At 48.7% G+C, this 20,517-nt stretch overlaps 2 protein-coding genes across 5 annotated transcripts in view; one reads left to right on the forward strand and one right to left on the reverse strand.

The window, feature by feature from the left end:
* Positions 1 to 11,216, reverse strand: part of Spen (spen family transcriptional repressor) — a 70,448-nt gene extending 59,232 nt beyond the window's left edge. For 2 of the 4 annotated variants that reach the window (XM_021160275.2, XM_021160274.2), the window contains exon 1: positions 10,789 to 11,216. In XM_021160275.2, coding sequence (XP_021015934.1) covers positions 10,789 to 10,871 — 83 coding nt within the window. In that variant the 5' untranslated portion in view covers positions 10,872 to 11,216. The remainder of the gene's footprint in view (positions 1 to 10,788) is intronic. The other 2 variants (XM_029475803.1, XM_029475804.1) reach the window with 2 other exon arrangements.
* Positions 11,217 to 18,986: 7,770 nt separating this feature from the next.
* Positions 18,987 to 20,511, forward strand: LOC110293629. The gene has a single exon (XM_021161504.1). The coding sequence runs from the start codon at positions 19,251 to 19,253 to the stop codon at positions 19,692 to 19,694; it is 444 nt and encodes a 147-aa protein (XP_021017163.1). The 5' UTR covers positions 18,987 to 19,250; the 3' UTR covers positions 19,695 to 20,511.
* Positions 20,512 to 20,517: the final 6 nt, after the last annotated feature.

Raw genomic sequence — 20,517 nt, forward strand, 5'->3', positions numbered from 1 at the left:
AGGGAAGGGAAGGGAAGGGAAGGGAAGGGAAGGGAAGGGAAGGAAAGGGAGAAGGGAAGTCAGGCAAGCAGGCACAAGGTTCTACATTATCTCACTATATGTCAACTGACACACTTTCTGAAACTGGACACACTTGAAAGGCATTTTCTACTTTAAGTATACCTGACTACGGTAGTAATTTGTTATGATAATGGCCAACTGTTGTTTCATGGTGATGTTAAAAAAAATCTAATGTACAATTAATGTATATATTAAATTTATTTATAAAATAATTACTACAGGCTGGAGAGATGGCTCAGTAGTTAAGAACACTGGCTGCACTTCCAGATGTCCTGAGTTCAATTCCCACCCAGAAACCACATGGTGGCTAACAAGCATCTGTTTTGGGATCCGATGCCCTCTTTTGGTGTGTCTGAAGACAGCAACCGTGTATTCCTAGATATAAAATAAACAAATAATTCTCAGCCGGACATGCCTTTAATCCCAGCACTTGGGAGGCAGAGGCGGGCTGATCTCTGCGTTCAAGGCTAGCCTGGTCTACAGAGTGAGTTCTAGAACAGCCAGGGCTGCGCAGAGAAACCCTGTCTCGAAAAACAAACAAACAAACAAACAAAAACCAAATAATTCTTTTTAAAATAATTAATTACTAAAGATGATTAAAAACTTAAAAATCAGTCAGACAGTGGTGGTACCCATCCTTTTAGTATCCACACTATAAGGCAGAGGAATCTCTGAATATGAAGCCAGCCTGGTCTACAGAGGGAGTTCAGGACAGCCAGGGCTACACAGAGAAATCCCTGACTTGAGAAACAACAACAACAAAACTCCTCAAAATCCCTAAATCCAGCAAAACTGTCCTGTTTCTTGGGTTTGGGTTGGTGAGACACATCAGGCTATAGCCCTGGTGTCTCTGAAGTCACTATGGAGACCAAGATGACCTTTAATTGCAGCAATCTTCCTTCCTCTCTCTGCCTATGGGTGTTGGAATTACAAGTGTGAGCCAACAACTGGGGTCCTGGTCTCACTATGGAAAAAGCGCCTATCCTGAGCTAGCCCTGCCTCTGGAGTGACAGGAATGGAGAGGAAAGAGCAGGATTCACACTATTTGTTAACGTATGTTCTCTCTCTGCCAAAGCAAAGAAAACCCACTGAGCTGTATGTAGTGCATGCAACCTCGGGGAAAGCAGCACAGTTGATCACAATGCAAAATCCCTGCATCTACAGGCAAGGTGACAAGCTGCCCCAGCCCTAAGAAGAAGAGAAGTAAAGGAAAAGACAAACAAATCGACCCACAAAAGATGGACCAGGCCGGGACCAGAGCTCAGCCATGGAGCGCGTGCCTGGATAGGAAGCTCTGGGCTTCATCACCAACATGGGAGGGAAAAATTGTTGGTAGAGCTAGAGAGCTAGCTCAGCAGGAGGAGCAGCTGCTCAGTTCCCAGCACCCACGGCAGAGACTGGCGTCTCAGGCCTGGAACTCCAGCTCCCATGGACCTGACTGTGCCCTCTTCTGGCCTCTCCAGGCACCATGATTCGCTCTCAAGGCATTAGAGCTTTTGAACGGGTGTTTGAAAACAAGCAATAGTCGCTCTGGTGTAATTATAATGCTAACAGTGCTGTGGTATCTTTGAATAGTCTTACATTCTGGAAGGAGGGCTGGAATGCTAATAGATAAAATGAGACATCTGAGATCTGCTTCAGAACAACAGTTAGAGCTGGAGAGAGGGGGGACTTCTTGGTTAGGAGCAAACAAAGGCTGGGCACAGTAGCCCACCCCTTAACTCCTAGCATTTGGGAGGCGGCGGCGGCAGCAGGTGATTTCTGAGGGAGAACAGGCTGGTCTACGCAGTGGGTTCCAGGCCAGCCAAAGCTGCATGGTGTAGCCCTGACTCAAAATCAAAATCAAAACAAGAATAGATTGTTCTTGCACAGAGGACGGGGAGTTCAAGTCCCAGCACCCAACTCTAAGGATCTGACAACCCTCATGACCTTGGCACACACACTAATAATGACAACGATGATGGTGATGGTGGCGATGGTGGTGATGATGACCAAGATAAAGCAACAAACCACCACTGTGAGGCTGAGGCCAGGGACCAGGTGTACCGACATTATGGGAAAAAGCAGCTCCAACCGGGGCCTGGCAGCTTCTAACTACAGTCCCAGCAGCACACAGGCAAGCTGAGACCGAAAAATTGTTCCAGCTGGGTGTGGTGGCACACGCTTTTAATCCCAGCACTTGGGAGGCAGAGGCAGGCAGATCTCTGAGTTTGAGACCAGCCTGGTCTACAAAGTGAGTTCCAGGACAGCCAGGGCTACACAGAGAAACCGAAGGAAGGAAGGAAGGAAGGAAGGAAGGAAGGAAGGAAGGAAGGAAGGAAGGAAAGAGGGAAAGAGAGAAGGAGGGAGGGAGGGAGGGAGGGAGGGAGGGAGGGAGGGAGGGAAGGAAGGAGGGAGGGAGGGAAGGAAGGGAGGGAGGGAAGGAAAGAGGGAAAGAGAGAGGGAAGGAGGGAGGGAGGGAGGGAGGGAGGGAGGGAGGGAGGAAGGAAGGAAGGAAGGAAGGAAGGAAGGAAGGAAGGAAGGAAGGAAGGAAGGAAGAAAAAAGAAAGAAGAGAAAAAGAAAAATTGTTCCAAATAAAGAACGTGTCCAGGGCTGGAGAGATGGTTCAGTGGTTAAGGGCACTGACTGCTCTTCCAGAGGTCCTGAGTTAGATTCCCAGAAACCATATAGGTGGCTCACAACCATCTGTAATGAGATCTTATGCCCTCTTCTGGTGTGTCTGAAAACAACTACAGTGTGCTTATATATAAAAAATAAATCTAAAAAAAGAAAAGAAAAAGAATGTGTCCATTGGAACACATCAGTTAAGAGCATCTGCTGCTTTCCTGAGGACCTGGGTTTGTTCCCAGCACCCACCTGTAACCCCAGTTCCAGGGATCCAATGACCTCTTGGGGCCTCTGTGGACACCAGCATGCCTACAGTGCATACACATACATGCCGGCCGGCAGAACTCCTGCAGAAAGTGAAGCAGACATGACTTCTCACGTCTCTCATTGGCTTCGTGCCTTTAATCCCAGCACTCGAGGCAGAGGCAAGTGGATCTCTATGAGTTCTAGGCCGGCTTGGTCTATACAGCTTGGTCTTCCCTGTCTCTGAGGGAAAAGGGGGCGAGGGTGTTAAAGGAAAGAAAAAAAGAGTCCATGTTCAACTGCACAGTGAATTCTAAGCCACCAGTGGCTACAGGAAGAGATCCCACTGACAGAAAAGACAAAGGTGACGAAGGGAGAACAGACTCGGGCTATGCCAGGGTCTCTCTGAAGCTCAGAGCACTGTATGCTCTATGCTAAATTTCAGGAAACCGTTTTCCCAGGTCCACATTAAAGGCTGCTGCTTGCCCCATTCAGTGTAAGGCTTCTTCCCCATATCAAATTCTAACCCCTGTTCTCAGCCTGACGTAAGAAGGTTGGTAAATGAGTTATGTGACTAGCAGGAGAAAAAAAACACACCACAGACTGACAAGACCCCGAGGCTGAGAGTAAAATGGCGGTGAGTCTGTTGTTCGTGCCCCTGAGGCAACATCTCTGAAAGAGGAGGAAAGGGCAAACCAGCAAAGCCACTCCCAATGCCACCTTCCTTTCTTAGCCAACCTCACCATGTTGGATTCAAAAGCCTTGCTAAGAGCCATCAGGGCCATGTCCTCACAAGTGGCAGGAGTGGGCGGCAGAGCGCCTGGGAGCTGAGTTACAAAGGATAGTAACTCCTGAACAGAGTTGTGCATGTAAGGGCAGGATTCAGGTCTCAGGGTTTTAGAAGAGTTATAAACACAGAAAGGGAGACATTAAAAACCTCATCATCCCTTGAGACGAATCAGTGGGTAAAGGGGCTTGCTGTGGAGCTTGGAGATTTGAGTTTGATCAACCTGGATCAACCCCAAAGTTGTCCTCTGACCTACATACTACACACACACACACACACACACACACACACACTCCACTCAGGCCTGTACTCAGACATACCATATACCTACAAAAGAATGATAGCAATACTATTTTTTTTTTTGGTTTTTCGAGACAGGGTTTCTCTGTGTATCCCTGGCTGTCCTGGAACTCACTCTGTAGACCAGGCTGGCCTCGAACTCAGAAATCCACCTGCCTCTGCCTCCCAAGTGCTGAGATTAAAGGCGTGTGCCACCACTGCCTGGCTGTAATACTAATAATATAAATAATAGAGTAAAAATTCTGATTAACTGAACAGGTCAACTCAGTGTAAACTCATATGGTTACAGGAGCAATGACTCAGTGAGAAAAGGTGCTTGCTACATGACCTAAGTTCAATTCCCATGGTAAGAGGAAAGAAAGAACCGCAGGCCATCCTGACCGCTGCACATCTGCTGTGAGTTCATATGAGCACATACAAATGTAAATGAAGACACAGCAGCATGTTCATGATTAAACATGCATGTACAATGACATACATCTCAGCTCTGGGGGGGAAAAAAAACTCACAGTTCTGAGCTCTTAAAATCTTGATTTCTGGCGCTGGAGAGATGGCTCAGCAGTTAACAGTGCATAGCATTCTAAAGACCTGAGTTCAAATCCCAGCTACATAACTACATAACTACATCAATAGCAAACAGGGCTCCTCCCGGGACTGAGATACGGAAATCTGTGGTAACCGGAAGCCTCTGCCTCGCTTGGGACATGGATGCCAAACCTAAGAAGCAGCAGCTGGCCACCACCCAAAGGGAGGCCTCTCTCCCAGTCTACCCAGAGCTCCATCCAATTCATCCTCCTGCCTCAGCCTCCCAAGGAAGGCTACCACACTGGCAGGGCACATAGGGAGATTTGTCACCCAGGGCTAAGGCTGCCAAATGGCGACTGATAAAGAGTGCCAGGACAATTCCAGGGAACCTCCCACAAAACACCTGTCAGACACCAAGGGGGAGACTACACACCACCAACACCCACCTAGCTAGGCAAACTTTGTTCTCTTTGTTTTGAGACAGGGTCTCTCCACATAGACCTGGAACTACATAGAGTTTCTAGAACTCACTCTGAATGCTCTAGCTCCCTGAAATATGGAAATCCACAAGCTGGAAAACTGTAATCCAGGCTGGGGGAAGGGTCCCCATTCAAACGCTGGTTCCTCGCTGCGAGACTCTCAAAAGCAAGCACGGTTTGCTATGCTTAAACATTGAGTTTTCTATACTTAAAATCATAAATCATCAAATCCAAATAAGCAAGTGAGAGAGGCAGCTCCGACTTCATAGACCGCTTCCCTACCATGCACGAAGCCCTGGGTTTGATGCCCACCACAGAAACTCAGCCTGATGGGTCGTGCGGAGATCCCAGCTCTCAGAAGGTAGATGCTTAAAGATCAAGAATTCTAGCAAATTTGAGGGTGGCTAAGGCAACCCCGAATGGTGGCTTGACCCACCATTTGTGAGGGAGAGGCAAGAGGGGAATCCAACCCCTCTGCCTTCAGAGCCAGCCTGGTCTATGTATCAAGTACCAGGGACAACCTAGGGTACATGAAAGAGACCCTGTCTCAAAAAAAGTTCACTGTACTTAAGTTAGGATTTTAGTCACTCTACTGTAAATTAGACACACACACCCTCCATTTAAAAAAAAAAATTTTTTTTTTAAGGCAGAGTCTCCCTATGCAGCAGCCCTGCTGGCCTGGAGCTCACAGGGACCTGCTTGCCTCTGCAGGTATCTGGGACGAAAGTAAAGCAGTTCAGAGCCACACCCAGCCCTGACACACTCAATCTGTAACTTAGTGGCCAGGGACACATGGGGGAGAGCAAGCTGAAATATCCAAAGCTTATTTCCACACACTGAAAACTGCCTATGTATCACTCAAAAAATGAAGTAAATAAATCCCAAACTGGGAGGGAAGAGATGGCTCAGCCCCGGCTGCTCTTCCTGAACACTGGAGTTCAGTTCCCAGCAGCCACACGGGGTGGCTCACAACCATCCCTAACTCCAGCCCCAGGGGATCTTCACCCTCTTCTGCCCTCCATGTGCACCGGGAGACAGATGTGGTGCAGATGACACCCCTGCACACACAGAAGAGTACAATAAAATAACAATCATCCCAGAGCTAAATCTAGTAGTTCAACTTCTGTTACCATACAAGTTTTGTAGACCATTCTAAACACTGCGGTGGCTGACTACAGCTCAGCCCAGTGCTACTTCCCTGGGTGCTAGAGGTTAATAACCCCAAGGAGCCAACAGCAAGAGCTTGCTTGCCATAAAGACAGGGAGTAGGGGCTGGAGAGATGGCTCAGCAGTTAAGAGCACCGACTGCTCTTCCGAAGGTCCTGAGTTCAATTCCCAGCAACCACATGGCGGCTCACAACCATCTGTAATGAGATCTGATGCCCTCTTCTGGTGTGTCTGAAGACAGCTACAGTGTACTTTGACATAATAATAAATAAATCTTTAAAAAAAAAAAAAAGACGGGGAGTAGAAATAATAGGAAGGAAATATATCATCTCCAGCTGGACGTTCGGTGTCCTCGTGGAATGCTTTAAATATTTTGACAAAGTAATGGAAAGTAAAGGGTCAGGCCTGTAGACCCGGAACCTCGCTGGCCAGGAGAGAAACCAACCTGGGCTATAGCATCAACCCGTGACTACTGTGGTAGCCTGGTGTACCACTCAAAAATCAAAATTAAAAAAATAAAAACTAAGAGAAAGTGAGAGGTGGAGGCAACCCAGAAAAGCAGAAAAGCTTGCTGCCTTCGTGTCTGTCTGTCTGTTTGTTTCTCTCTTTGGTTTTTTGAAATAGGATCTCAATGTATATAACCTTGACTATCCTGGGACTTGGCTCTGTGGACCAGGCTGGCCTTGAACTCAAAAGTCCACCTGCCTCAGCCTCTCCAAGGACTGGGCTAAGGCGCACCATGGCACCACTATCTTTATAGCATTCTACATAAAATTTCCAAAGCTTTAATGTTAACGGGGCTAAAAATATCTTCATAAACCCAGCCTGAAGTCTCTTCCTAAGCATACTAAACAGGAGAAGCCCAAGCAACCCGGAGGCTGAAACAAAGGTGGCCGGGAAGGTCCCTTCTCCAAGACAGACGGAGATGCTCCTTGAAAGGACCCTGTGTCTTCCCACAGTCTGCCACAGACATTTTTTTTTCCAGAAATTAAATACATTTTAAGCGCTCTCAATAATTTTAACGCTATTTCAAAATAACTGAATTTTCCTGAAATTTTAAAATATGCAAAAAAGAAGTCCATCGTTAAATTAGATATTCAGAATCACAGTATTCAAAACTAGAGGTAACTTCATAGAACTCATCTGGACTCAAGTAAAGAAAGGATATGGCACTGATGGCCTCAGAACATCCTCAGTGAGCACACGCAAGGATGAAGGAGCTGTCATATTATCTGATTTTTGTGACTAAAAAGATAGCTGGGTATACGTAATGGCTTTTAACTAGAAAACCACCGTGCTAAAACAAACCTTTTTTTTCCCCCCAAAGAAACCTTGTCTTGGTAAAGAAGATTTTTAACCAGTTTCATTCTTTTGACAATGTTTTTAAAAAGCTTCCCCTAGGCAATTACTACATAATATTTATCCTATCTGGAAAGTACCACTGATGGGCAGTCAAGGAAAATGCACTGTGTGATGTACTTAACCCTGAAAGGAAGGCAGAGAGAAGGGTTAGTCTTTGAGGGATTCTATCCGTTTGTTAACTCGAATTCCAGGCGCCCTGGCACACACCTCGCTCTACCAGACAGCAACCAATTGTTGTGTGGTGCCCCCTCCAGCCCCTTAGCTCCACTACCACACAAAAGAAAGAAAGGACTTTCTCCATTGTGGCCCTGTAATGGATCTTTGTTAACTAAATCCCTATTCAGAAACAGTCATTTAATTTTCTTAATTCAGCATATGGAAAGCTGTAAAGAAAATGAACACAGTAGACTTATTATATGCAAGAAGGTACAGCCAATTTTTAAAAATACTCCATGTTCTTGGGCTGCCTTTCTTCGGCACTAGGGGGCACGGGGGGGGGGGGGGGATCAGCACCCTTTCCTCCATCTGCTGTGCAGTGAAAGCACTGGTCAGAACCCGAGCAAGGGAGAGAGCCTGCCCGGAGGGAGGGAGGGAGGGAGGGAGGGAGGGAGGCCTTTATCTCTGCCTCCACAGCTGTCTGATTTAGCCTCCACGGTTTTTTTGTTGTTGTCCTTTTAATCCAAATACCTACTGCAAAAGCCTAACCACTGTTAAAAGAACATTCGTCTTTGAAGCATTTTATGTAATGTATTCCCAGTGTACACCTCTTAATCCTGTAGAACAGTTATTAGTTAATGTTGTAATCAGCTAGGGAAAAGGGTAGGAAAAGGCACTCCGGTTCGGTTTAACACAGGCATCTCGGAGTTCTTCTGTTGCTGAGGTCTACAGGCAGAGGCTGAACGCCATTAAGTTTCCTTGTCATTTTAGTGCCTTTCCATCCCTTTCGTCTAAATGATTCAAATTCTCTTTTTTTCTTCCTAGCGGCGATCACATATTTAACAAAACACATTCCACTATACGGAGAAAGAGATCTATACTTAGCTCCACAACTGGACCGGCAAGAACATTTTTGTAGGCAGAAAGATAAGCAACAAACCAGAAACTGTGAGTACCTGCTTGGGGGTGGGAGGGGGGATGAGAACTGGGAATTCCTGGGTCAAGGGTGAAGGGGAGATTACTTTCTGTTACCTTCTCACGCTCTTGCTCCCATTAAAGGTGTACTAACCAAATAAAATCCATTCGTCTCAAAGTGAGAACTGTCGCTTTTACGATACAGGAGTTTGGGGGACACACGTCTGCAGAGGCTTCAAATCATCTTTTTACCAAGAGCATCTGCTTTTGCTCTCCAGCAGATAAAGCGCTGCTGTAAACGCGGGGTCAGCAGTGTGCCGGTGAGCCTTCGGCTAGCGCCGCGTTCCTCGGGTTCTCCGGGCAGCCCTCCTGCGAGCCTCCTCCCGCCCTCCCTGCCGTGCCTTCGGAGCGGCTCCGCAGATTCCCACATAAAGTGGGTCCTGGCCGCCATCTTAGAGAGTCATTCACACCAGCCGGACCGCGGCACCACGCTTCCAAGCCTCCCAGGACTGCGCCCAACCTCCTCCCTCGCTGCTCTCCCTCTCCCTCGGCTTGCACAGGGGGTCAAACTCCAGGTCTGAGGCAAGCCGTGCCTCTGAAATCTGCATGATGTAAAATGTCAAGTCTGACCACCCAACACTGGAGCTGAGCGAATGAGGCGATGCACGTGTTTGCACGTCGGGTGCGTATCAATTTCCCATGCAGAGACCCAAGAAAGAGCCACTGGGCGATTAAAGGGGGTACAGCGCAGAGGGGTTTCCACTCCAGAACCTAAGAAAGCGGAGTGCTATCTCCTCCACGCTGAGGACCTGCTACTAGAGGGCAGAGACCGAGCCGAGGGGTGGAGCAGCACGGGCAGAGAAAGTTCCCATCTGCGGGCGCTCCAGCTGCTGCAGTCCCCTTTCATCCCTGGGCACCCGGGCCAACACTCCATCTCCGGACCTCCCCCCTCTCCCGTGTCTCAGACACAACGTAGTAAACACCCGGAGTCCCAGGCAGCGCGCACCTCCCCCAGGCCTGCGGAGGACATCCCGGCAGGTTATGAATGGCCTCACTATACCCAGCTCCTTTTCACACGCGTGCACGCGCACACGCGCGCCCCGGAGGCGAAGATTTAATACCCCCGGTCAGAGCAACGGCCAACAGAATCAATGGCCCTCCATCAGAGAGAGAGAGAAAGGAAGGCGCTCACGCTTCCCAGGCCTCACCAAAGAGGTTCTATACCGGGCGACACAACCCATTTTCCCAGGTTGACTCTAATGAGGACGTTCCTTCTCCTAATTATATTCCCTGCACCCACTGGATAGTGGGAATTCAGAGTACGCCCAACTTGGAACCTTCCAGGGTATTGGATATCAGGAGAAGTGAATTTCCACAGGCGATCGCAGATTTGCTACGTTCTTTCTGAATGTGCGAAAGTATGAATAAATTCTCATTGTAAGTGGGGTTGCATACTGAGGCCTCTACCAGTTACCCGGACACGCGTTTCTGGGAGCATATAAGCGCTAAATGTTACCCACGCGTATGAAAAGCAACATTTACTTTTTTTCCGTCCACAAGCAAAAAGTATTTAGAGAAACCGAAAAGTCACACCTATTCGCGAAAGGTTTGCACTTTTTGGCTACTTCACTAACGAATTCGGTGTGAAGGATCTATTGTAAAAAATAAAAAAACCAAAAACAAACAAACAAACAAAAACGCTCGGTCACCAGCGCGGCGCGGGAATGCATCCGCAGCGCCAAGCTTGGCGTTCGCGCTCCCTTCCCCGCGAGCTCCGGGACACGGGCAGCCCATTTAGCCGCCGCCGCCGAGCGCCAGGCAGCCCGCTCCGCTCAGCCGCGCAGACAGCTGAAGCATCCGCCGCTGCACGAATCTCCGGAGAGCGGCCACTGCTCCGGGTGCCTGCCACCTCCCGGTGCCGCACGATGCCAAGCGCGGCTGCGGCGTCCGCACAGCCCCGGCTCTGCGGGCGCTCGGGGCCCCGGCCTGTCGCGCTGGACTGCGAGGCGGCGCGCAAAGAGGCGATCCCGCAGCCCCCCAGCGCTCCCGCTCCCTCGGTGGCCGCACAGCAAGCCGCCCGCCCAGAGCGCCGGAGCCAGCCGCGCGTCGCCGCTCTGCCGGTGGCCAGCAACGGGCCGGAGAGGCGCCCGAGGTGCCAGCGCGGCCCCGGGCCTCGTGTCACTCACCGTTTGAAATGCTCGATGATCTTCTCTTCCCGCACGTTCTCCGGTAAGTTTCCCACCCAGAGGTGCCTGGTTTCCCGGACCATGCTGGGCGGTGTGCCGGCGACCGCGGTGGCTGACTCCCCCTCGCCGGCTTCGTACGCGGCCGTCAGCGCAGGGAGGCGGGCGCCGGGGCGGCGGCGGCGGCGGCTGCGGCGGTGGCGTCGGCAGCGGCGGCGGCTCCTCCGGCTCCCCCCGGTGCAGAGACCATCCCTCTCCCCCAGGTTCTGACTCTCGGGCCTCGCAGCTCCGCTCTGCCGCCACCAAACACCCGAAGCCGACCCTCGCGCTCCGGCGGCGCATGCGCGCGGGCGGCGGCGGGCGGGGGAGCGGGAGGAGGGGCGAGCGAGACCCGGGCGGCCGCGACTACGACGGAGCCGGCGCTGTGGCTGCCGGACGCTTCCCACCGGCGCGCGCGGCCCGCCTCCCGCCGCCTGGCCACCGCCCCCTGGCCGCGGGCGCGCGCGCGTCCTCCCGCCCCGACGCGGAGGGCCTCCCAGCCGGCGCGCAGGCGCGCGGAGCTCGGAAGGGGGGAGGAATGCGGAGCCGGGAAGCGGCGCCCGCGCAGTCAGCTTAGTGCGCAGGCGCGACGGAGGGCGGGAGGCCGGCCGCCGGAGGCGTCGGTGGGGGAGGATGGGGCCGCTTCTGCCTGCGGTCAGGCGTTGCTCTGGGGAAACACAAGAGAACCCGGTTAGTTTCCACGCCAAGCGGTTTCTAGAGGCCAAAGTCCCTATGCCTGTCTGCCCTACGGCCCGCCCCTGACCATTTCCGGACGCCTAGATTCCCCGCCTGCTTGGGAAAGTGGTCGGGACCAGGCCATCCTTTTCACCGCCCAGACAAGGGACCAGCGCTGCAGAGAAACCCATCCCTCCCAAGAATCCTTGGCTTGTAACATTAAGCAACTTTTTATATAGGAGCTTGCGAAACCTCCTGCAAGATGTCTTTGCTCATGGTTACAGTACACAAGAATTAAAGCTGAAAGGATACAGACATTCTATACTGTTTCCCCTCGGAAGGTTTGGAATAGTTGGTTTTATAAACAGAGAGGATTAGACCTCCCGCCCTTCCAGACTTCTTTTGAAACTGGCAGTTGACCTTTCATGTAAGGCCGGCTTTCAGAAAGATAAAACCGCCAAAGGCCACTGTGGAGTAACAGGAAAAAAAAAAGTCAGCAACTCATACTTTAATTTTTCATATACGAAAATAAAATGGTGCTTCGGGTACAGTCTACACTTTTTGTTTCGTTGTGCCCTTAGGATCTACAAAGTGTGCAGTACACACAAATTAGGGTTCTACCTAAGGACCTCGCCCGCATCCAACAAGGTGTGTTAATGTAATGTAACTGAGCGACATTCCCAGTTCTTGGTAGTGTTTTCTTTGTTTGGCTTAATTTGAAAGGGTCTTCCAGAGCCACTGTTTATATTTTTGAGAAAGGGTCTCATATAGCTCAGGCTAGTCTCACACTTCTAGTTTTGTGCCCACCTCTCAGGACTGAGACTGTAGACCTCGGCTACCATATAACTTCACCAACCGAACAAGCAGTATTTTAAATTGGAAAAAATCATAAATAATAGCAATAATATTTGGGGTCACATAATTGTTTCTTTTGTTCCATAAAAAGTACTAGGGTTTATTTTTTATTATTTGTTCATTTTAGTCTGCCATATAGCCTAAGTTTGTGTGTGTATGTGTGTAGTGTGTATACACACACACACATACATACATATATATGTGTGTGTCTGTATATATGTATATATTCATATATATATTGAGATATATGTGTGTGTGTATACACACACACATATATATATAATATATCTTAATATACACACACACATATATATATAATATATCTTAATATATATATGTGTGTGTTTGTATATATGTGTATATATATATATATGATATATGTGTGTGTGTGTCTGTGTGTGTAGTTGAAGCTGGAGTTAGGGATGGTTATGAGCAACCAAACCTCGATCCCCTGCAAGAGGCGTAGTGTCCTCAAGCATTGAGACACCCTCCCACCCTCTTCTTCATTTTGAGACTGGGTCTCACTATGTAGCCCAGGCAGTCTTCTTGCCTCATCTCCTTAAAACTAGATTTTTAAACAATAATTTATGTCATGTGCATTGGCATTTTGCCTGAATGTGTCTGTATGAGGGTGTCAGATCCCTTGGAACCAGAGGTATAGACACTTATGAGACACTTATGAACTGCCATTTAGATGCTGGGAAATGAACTCAGGACCTCTGGAAGAGCAGACTGTGCTATTAATTCCTGAGCATGAGCCATCACTCCAACCCCCAAAAAAAAAAAATATATATATATATATATATATATATATATTACAAAATATCCTTCTCCTAGATTAGCCAGAGGGTTTGTTAATAGCAGTACTGATGCTAGTCCTGGTGGCAAGGTCCTTAATCCTAACACTTAGGCGGCAGAGGCAGAACTATCTTTGTGAGCTCCAGGACAGTCGTAGCTATATAAAGACAACCCTGTCTTTAAAAAAAAAAAAAAATCTGTCCATCAGAAAACTCAGCAGGTAAAGGTGGTTTACCACCAAACCCCAAACCTTACACATGGTAGGGGGAGAGAAGCCCCCACAGGAATGCAGTGACACCCACCCACCTGGGAAATGATCTGGAGCAACAAAACATGGAGATGAGTGGGCTGAGGAATCCCTGCCTTGGGGCTTTCTGCTTTCTATTGCTAGTGCAAATGCTGTGGATAACAAGGCAAGGGACAAGCAAGGACCTTTTGCATAGCCCCAAATCGAGAGTTTCTTTTTCTCAGTGCTTTGCATTTTTTGCTGGCAACACATCAGGAAACACTGGTGAAGTTGTTTTCCCGTTTCCATCTGTGTTACAAAATACCTAAGGGGGATTTCTTCATGAACCTGTATCATTGTAAGTTTCCATAGAAGGGAAGAACAAAACAAAGAGGAGCTGACAGAAAGACAATCTAATCTTCTGATTTTTTTAAAAAATAAGCTTAGATCAGGGATAGAAAGATGACTCAGCACCAAAGAGTGATTTACTGTTCTTTCAGAAATCGGAGATGGATTCCAGCACCAGTGTATGGCTCACAGTCAACCACCTGTAAGTCTAACTCCTCAGGTATCCCAGGCCTCTGGCATCTAAGAGCATCTGCACTCTCCTGCACAAACACAAAAAGGAAAAGCACACACACACAATTAGAAATAAAAACAGAGATGAACATGGTGGTGCACACTTTTAATATCAGCACTCAGGAGGCAGAGGCAGGTGAATCTCTGTAAATTCAAGTAGGTTCCATTGACAGCTGGGGCTACATAGAAAGAGCCTGTCACACACACACACACAAATTTTTTTTTTTAAATTACAACATAAAAATAAAACTTTAAAAAATGCTTAGTAATGACTAGGTATGGTTGTACAAGCATTAATCACAGCACTTGGGAGGCAGGGGCCAGCCGGTCTCTGTGAGTTGGAATCCAGTCTACATATTGAGTTCTACAACAGCCAAGGTAAAATAGTAAAACCCTGTCTCAAAATAATATTAATAACAACAACAATGACAACAGTAAATGATACTCATGGCAAAAGAGTAACCAGAAGGCTTCTAGGCCCTAACTCTGTGATAGAGCACTTATCTATGATGCACCGCCCACCCCCATCCCTGCAAATCACAAAAATGTAGGTTGCGATTTAACTGTGAAAATGGATCAAGTGCATCTCATTTGAATATTAAAGAGAACTCCAGGAAGGTGACATTAAAACTGAGCCATTTGCAGAGGCGAATTAAAATAGATTTGCTTTTAATCAACTCCTATTTTCACACTGTGAAGAGCTGCTGTATTTAGCATGCTAGACATGCTCAAAGAGTTCAGTCATGCGGAATGGCGGCTGAGATGGGGAAAGCTGCTGAGCGTCAGGCTCAGGCTTTGAGCAGTAACCTCGTCTCTGGAGTGGGTAATTAATATACCTATTTAGGCAGAAGGACAGAGTAGTCACCAGATACTTAACGACAAATTGATAAAAAGAAATAGTTACAAATACTGGGAGACATGTACTTAAAATATATGCATTTCTTCTAAAAGCCACCATATAAAAATATGTAAACAAGCTCTAAAATGACCCAGCCCAAAGCACATGAGAACTGGACAATAGCAATTTCACACAAGCCTATTCTAATCAGTCTTTGTTTTTCCCAAAAAATGAAACAAAATAAAATGCTCAAAAGTATTTGAATACTTGATGTATCTGAGAGTCTAATGGTAAGAGAGAGAGAGAGAAAGAGAGAGAGAGAGAGAGAGAAAGCAATCTAATACCAAACTAGCACACAGTGTGAGGAAATTATCTTCATAGATTACCAGAACCCCCAATAGTTGAATATTGTCTACCTAGACCTAGAGACTCTAACAAGAACTAATACTTCATAGTCTAATGTTCTAAGAGAGTTAAATAATGTATTCTCTCTTGGTTTTAGTTTTCCAGAAAAACAGAATAACTTAATAATTTCTTAGAGAACTGATTCCTAACTTTCTACCCTTTTTCATCCTAGAACAGTTGTTGGGAAGATTTCGCCAGGTACAAGTGCTGCTGCTCTGTCTAATATCCAGAGTTATTAACTAATATTTGTAGAATTAAACTGAAAATACACTGGAGGGATACTTATAAATGTAAAACATGGTTGTTGTTTCAGGTAACAGAATCTGAATTTTCTTGTTTCATTTGTATAGCTTCCCGTGACTCAGGATGGCCAAAAGTTTCCATGGAATCCAGGATGGCCCCTGTTTCTCAAGTGTGGGGATCACAGGAGTGAGCCACTTTAATCAGCTAAGATGTGAATTAAAAAAACAATATTTGGCTAGGTGTAGTGACACATACCCTTAGTCCCAGCACTTGGGAGGCAGTGAGTTCCAGGACAGCCAGGGCTATACAAAGAAACCCAGTGTTGAAAAACCAAAATAAATAAGATAGATAGATAGATAGATACTCCTCTATATTTTCTAAACTTCTCTTCACTTTTATAATTGGAAAAAATCATAACAAATATACTTTGGGATTCTTTATTTTGCACTGTGGTACTGGGAATCAAACGCAGAGTTTCCACACATGCCGTTTGAGCTCACCCTCAGTCCAATTAAATGAGTTTCTTGGAAGGCAGCAGCTGAATCAATTAGGGTTCCTCTGAAATGTTAGTACTTGACTACCATAAATCAATATGTACAATAGATCCTGTATGAACAAATGGTAATGTTACTAACAGTCATTTTCATAGATCCTTTTCGTTTTTTATTTTCATTTTGTTTTCATTTTTATTTATTTTTTGAGCAGGCCTGGACTCCCTACCAATTGCCTCTGCCATTGCTGGAATTAATGGCATTTTACTACCTCATTTATCCTTCAAAACCCTAAAAGTAGTGTTAATCTTCATATTCAAAGCAAAACAAAACAAAAAACAAAAAAGCAGGGAAGCCAAGCAGTGGGGATACCTGTACACAGGAGGACGGATCTCTGAGCTTGAGGCCAGCAAAGACCCAGGGCTGAGCAGAAAAACCTTGGGGGGTGGAGGGAGCGGTGAACTCTAAGGAAACTCTTTGCCATAAATGATACACATTATCCAAATACCCCAGATCTAGCAAATTGTAACAGTGAAACTATCAGGACCCAAACAGAAGATAAGTAATGCAAGTCCGGGCTTTTGACCAATTCAGAGATTATATAAGTGTACTTGACGGAATATTAGAAATAAAAATATCAAACACAATGTCGTTAACTGCTTATGAAATGTGCTGACGTTTCTCACAGTTTTTGAGTTTTCAGCTCTATGGCTCCTCTTAGAAAACTGACTCTAGTCTCGAAAAACCAATAAAATAAAATAAGAAAACTGACTCTAGCCAGGCAGTGGTGGTGCATGCCTTTAGTCCCAGCACTTGGGAGGCAGAGGCAGGCAGATTTCTGAATTCTAGGCCAGCCTGGTCTACAGAGTGAGTTCCAGAACAGCCAAGGCTATACAGAGAAACCCTGTCTCGAAAAAAAAAAAAAAAAAAAAAAAATCAAAGGGAAAAAAAAAAGAATGAATGAAAGAAAACTGACTCTAGTTTGAAGGATGCAAAGATGTTTGAAGATAACTTTCTTTGAAGAGTCTAGATGAATTTCAAAATACTTTCTAAAAACACACACCCATCCAGTGAGAGTTATCGCTTGCAATTTCACTGACAAAACGCCCTAAATAGGGGCTCGGTGGATCTCAGTGGTTAGGGGCACCGACTGCCCTTCCTGAAGACACAGGTTCAAATCTCAGCTCCCACATGGCAGCTCACAACTGTCTCTAAATCCAAGATCTGCCCCTCTCACAAAAACATACATGCAGGCAAAACACCAATGCTCAGAAAGGTAAAAAAAAAAAACAAAAACCAAACGGGCGTGGTGGCGCACGCCTTTAATCCCAGCACTTGGGAGGCAGAGGCAGGCGGATTTCTGAGTTCGAGGCCAGCCTGGTCTACAAAGTGAGTTCCAGGACAGCCAGGGCTATACAGAGAAACCCTGCCTCGAAAAACCAAAAAAAAAACAAAAACAAAAAACCGCCCTAATGTTTTCCCCACCTCTACACATCTGAATTTTAACACAGAGCGCTTCTTTTTCTTTCTTTCTTTTCTTTGTTGTTGTTGTTGTTTTGATTCGTCCTAAAAACTTTGCACTGAAAGGACATTTCCCCTTAAGATCAGTTTGGTAGTTGCAGCACCTGGAGGAGGGACCAGCCTAGCTCTGCCAGCCAGAGCTACATAGTGAGACGCTAACTTAAAAAAACAAAACAAAACAAAAAGTGTAAAGGATATTTCTAAAAATCTTAGTTATTCAACAATGTAATCCAAAAAAAACTTTTTTAATTTTTTAGGACACTTTAAAAAAAAAAAAACAACCCAGTATTTGCTTTATTTTCCTATAGTGGAAAAATGATTTGAAAGACCCTATTAAATATAATTTCTGTTCAGAGAAACGTGCGGCAGGGATTCTCCAAATTTACATACTGTATGACTCAGTGTTCATTTGCAACCCGTGTATTACAGCTTTGCTAGAATTCTACCTCTAGCCTGGTTTTCCACACTAATGGTTCCGGGAGGAATCGGTCACCAGCTCATGGTTCCCACCGGGAAGGCGGATCCGGCTCCGCCCAGAGCCCGGGCGGGTGACCTCACAGAGGTCAAGGGCGCTCACACACCTGCAGGCCGCTCCGCCACCCCCACGCCACCCCACGCCGGGGAGCAGCAGGGCCAGGGGCAGCCTGGGGTCTCCCCGACGTGGGGCTGTCACAGCCAGCGTGCATTCTTCACGAAGACTCCCGGCTCACACTCCGCCCCACACTAAAAACCCGAGAGGCAATTTCTCTGGCTGCCCTTCAAACTCTGGGTTCACATAGGTGGGCTCCGTGACAAGTGGGGTTTTGGGTTTCTTAGTCTCCCCGCCACCCCCTCCAGGAACCCACAGCCCTGACAGTCCTTTCCACTACACTTCTTGGGAAGTGCGATCGCGGTCACTGTGGTCACCGCGGCGCGAGCCCACGGCGAAGGGAACCCGAGCGGCCCGGCGAGCTCCGCCTGCACACGCGGCCGGCCAGCAAGGGCACCTTCGCCTCCGCTTCCCAGGTCAGAACAATGCGGCAGCCCAACCCCCGGGGCCTGCAGGGTCTCCGAGTCCATCGGGAACCTCTCAAACGTGGATCGGGAGAGGGTGGGCAAGACGACCCCAGTGCCTCTGCTTTGCCCGGCCTGCCTCCAAGCCCGAGGGACCCGTTTCCGAGACTGGGGGGTTGAGAAAAGGAGGACAGGACATGGGAGGTCCTCAGATCCACTTCTCATCACACAGGCAACGCGGAACTAAAAAAAAAAAAAAAAAAAAAAAAAACCGCACGGCGCCAAACTGCGCACGCGCGCGGCAAGCCCCCCCCCCCCCCATTTCTCTCCCTCCTCCCAGCCCCTCCACGGAACGCGAGGTCGCCCGAGTGCGCTTGCGCGGCTCGCGGAGGGAAACGTTGGAGGGGGAGGCAACCTTTCCATTGTGAGAGAGCACCGCCCCCGCGGGCCCGCGCGCGCCCGCGCCACTCTCACAGTCTCCCGGGCGCGCGCCTGGGCTTCGGGCCGCCGCCGCCAGGCGCATGCGCGGGGTGGGATGACAGTGAAGGGTGGGGAAGGCCGCGGAGCTCGCCGCCGCCGCTGGCCGAGCTACCCTGAGAAGTTTCTGGAAAGAGGGCAACAAAGGGGACCTGAGGGGATGAATGGGAAGCGAGCCTTTTTCTGAGAGAAGACAGCGAAAAGTCCCAACAAAAAGTACACGGCCTTGGCCGAGTCCACGACCGACGACACACTCCCATCCAAGGAGGAAGCGTGGGGACAGGGAGCGGACTGGGAGACGCGGAATGGCGGGGACATTGGAAAGATGGAGGCGCAGCCGCCGGGGCTTGGGAGTGGCAGGGAGGCGCTGGGTCAGGGGTCCCCGAACCCCGTCCTCCTAAGCTCCTCTCCCGTGCGCGCTCTGACCTGCCCGTCTACACTCGGGGGGGACCCCGGGGTTCACGGGGATGTGACGCGCACACGCGCGCGAGCTCATGGACAGCGTGGGAAGGAACCCCGGCGGCGCGCGGGGACGGCGTCCTCACGGCGCCTCGGGTCCCCACGCCGCGGCCCGCCCGGCTGCCATTTTGTAGCGCGGCCGCCATTTCGCGCGGCCCGGGGGCGGGGGAGGGGCTCGGGGCGCGGCCCCGCGATGGGCGTGGCCGGCGGCGGGCGCGGCCCCGGCCCCCTTTGTTCTCCGCCTGGGGGTCGCGAGGCCCCTCGGGCTCGGCTGCCGGCTCGTCTCTGCCGCCGCCGCAGTAGCGTGTGAACGGCGAGAGGCAGCCCCGGGGCGTGCGGGATCCCGGAGCCCGTCGGAAGCGGGGTGTGTCCCCCCATGCGGGGGATGACGTCCTGCATGGGGAGACTTAGATCGCCGCGGTGGGAAGCGGCTTACGGGCGAGCCCCGCTCGGCATCCTCCACCTCTGCAAACAAAGTCAAGTTCGGTCCGGAAAGCAACAAAGGTGCCGAAACTCCGCGGAACCGAGCACCAGGAGGCGGGGCTCGTGCAGCCCACGAGGTGGAGGAGCGCTGAGAGCTGGGCTTCCATTGGCTGGCCCTCCGAACACAAGGCTTTCAGGGCCCCATTCTCCCTGACCCAGAAGCCTGAACAATAAATATGCTGTGATGGCTTTCTTCTCTCGGTCGACTTCAACTTCCACTTATTTTCAAAAAGCTTTATGAGTTTATTAAAAATAAATAATAAAGTACGTGCCTGACATCCATCGCCCTTTCACTCTCCGAAAAAGCAAATGTCTTCTTAGGAAATACTTAAAAATGCGAATCTTGGTTGTGTGTAATGCTGAAAATTCTGGCACTGTTTCGCAAACCCAGAAAACTTGAAAAACGCTGCTAAATTTGACTTCCAGCTTTTGTGCAGTTTTCTTCCCCCCTAATGGTTGACGTGGTTTTTCTTCACAACAGCCTGGTATCATAAAGGAACCAGCCCGTCCTGACTCATCTATTTGTGTCTTGGCTACAGTAAACCTCTTTTTTTGTCTTCTCACTATGTGTAATTATGGCGACTGCTTATGTTTTCTGTAATAGTGGGGTAAAGCTTATGATGACAGACTGAAAAGGTCAAAACATGTTG

This window comes from Mus caroli, chromosome 4 (assembly GCF_900094665.2).
Source record: "Mus caroli chromosome 4, CAROLI_EIJ_v1.1, whole genome shotgun sequence".
In the NCBI taxonomy this organism is placed as follows: Eukaryota; Metazoa; Chordata; class Mammalia; order Rodentia; family Muridae; genus Mus; species Mus caroli.

Coding starts and splice junctions, on each gene's coding strand:
- LOC110293629 (XM_021161504.1), top strand. CDS start 19,251: ATGGAGGCGCAGCCGCCGGGGCTTGGGAGTGGCAGGGAGGCGCTGGGT.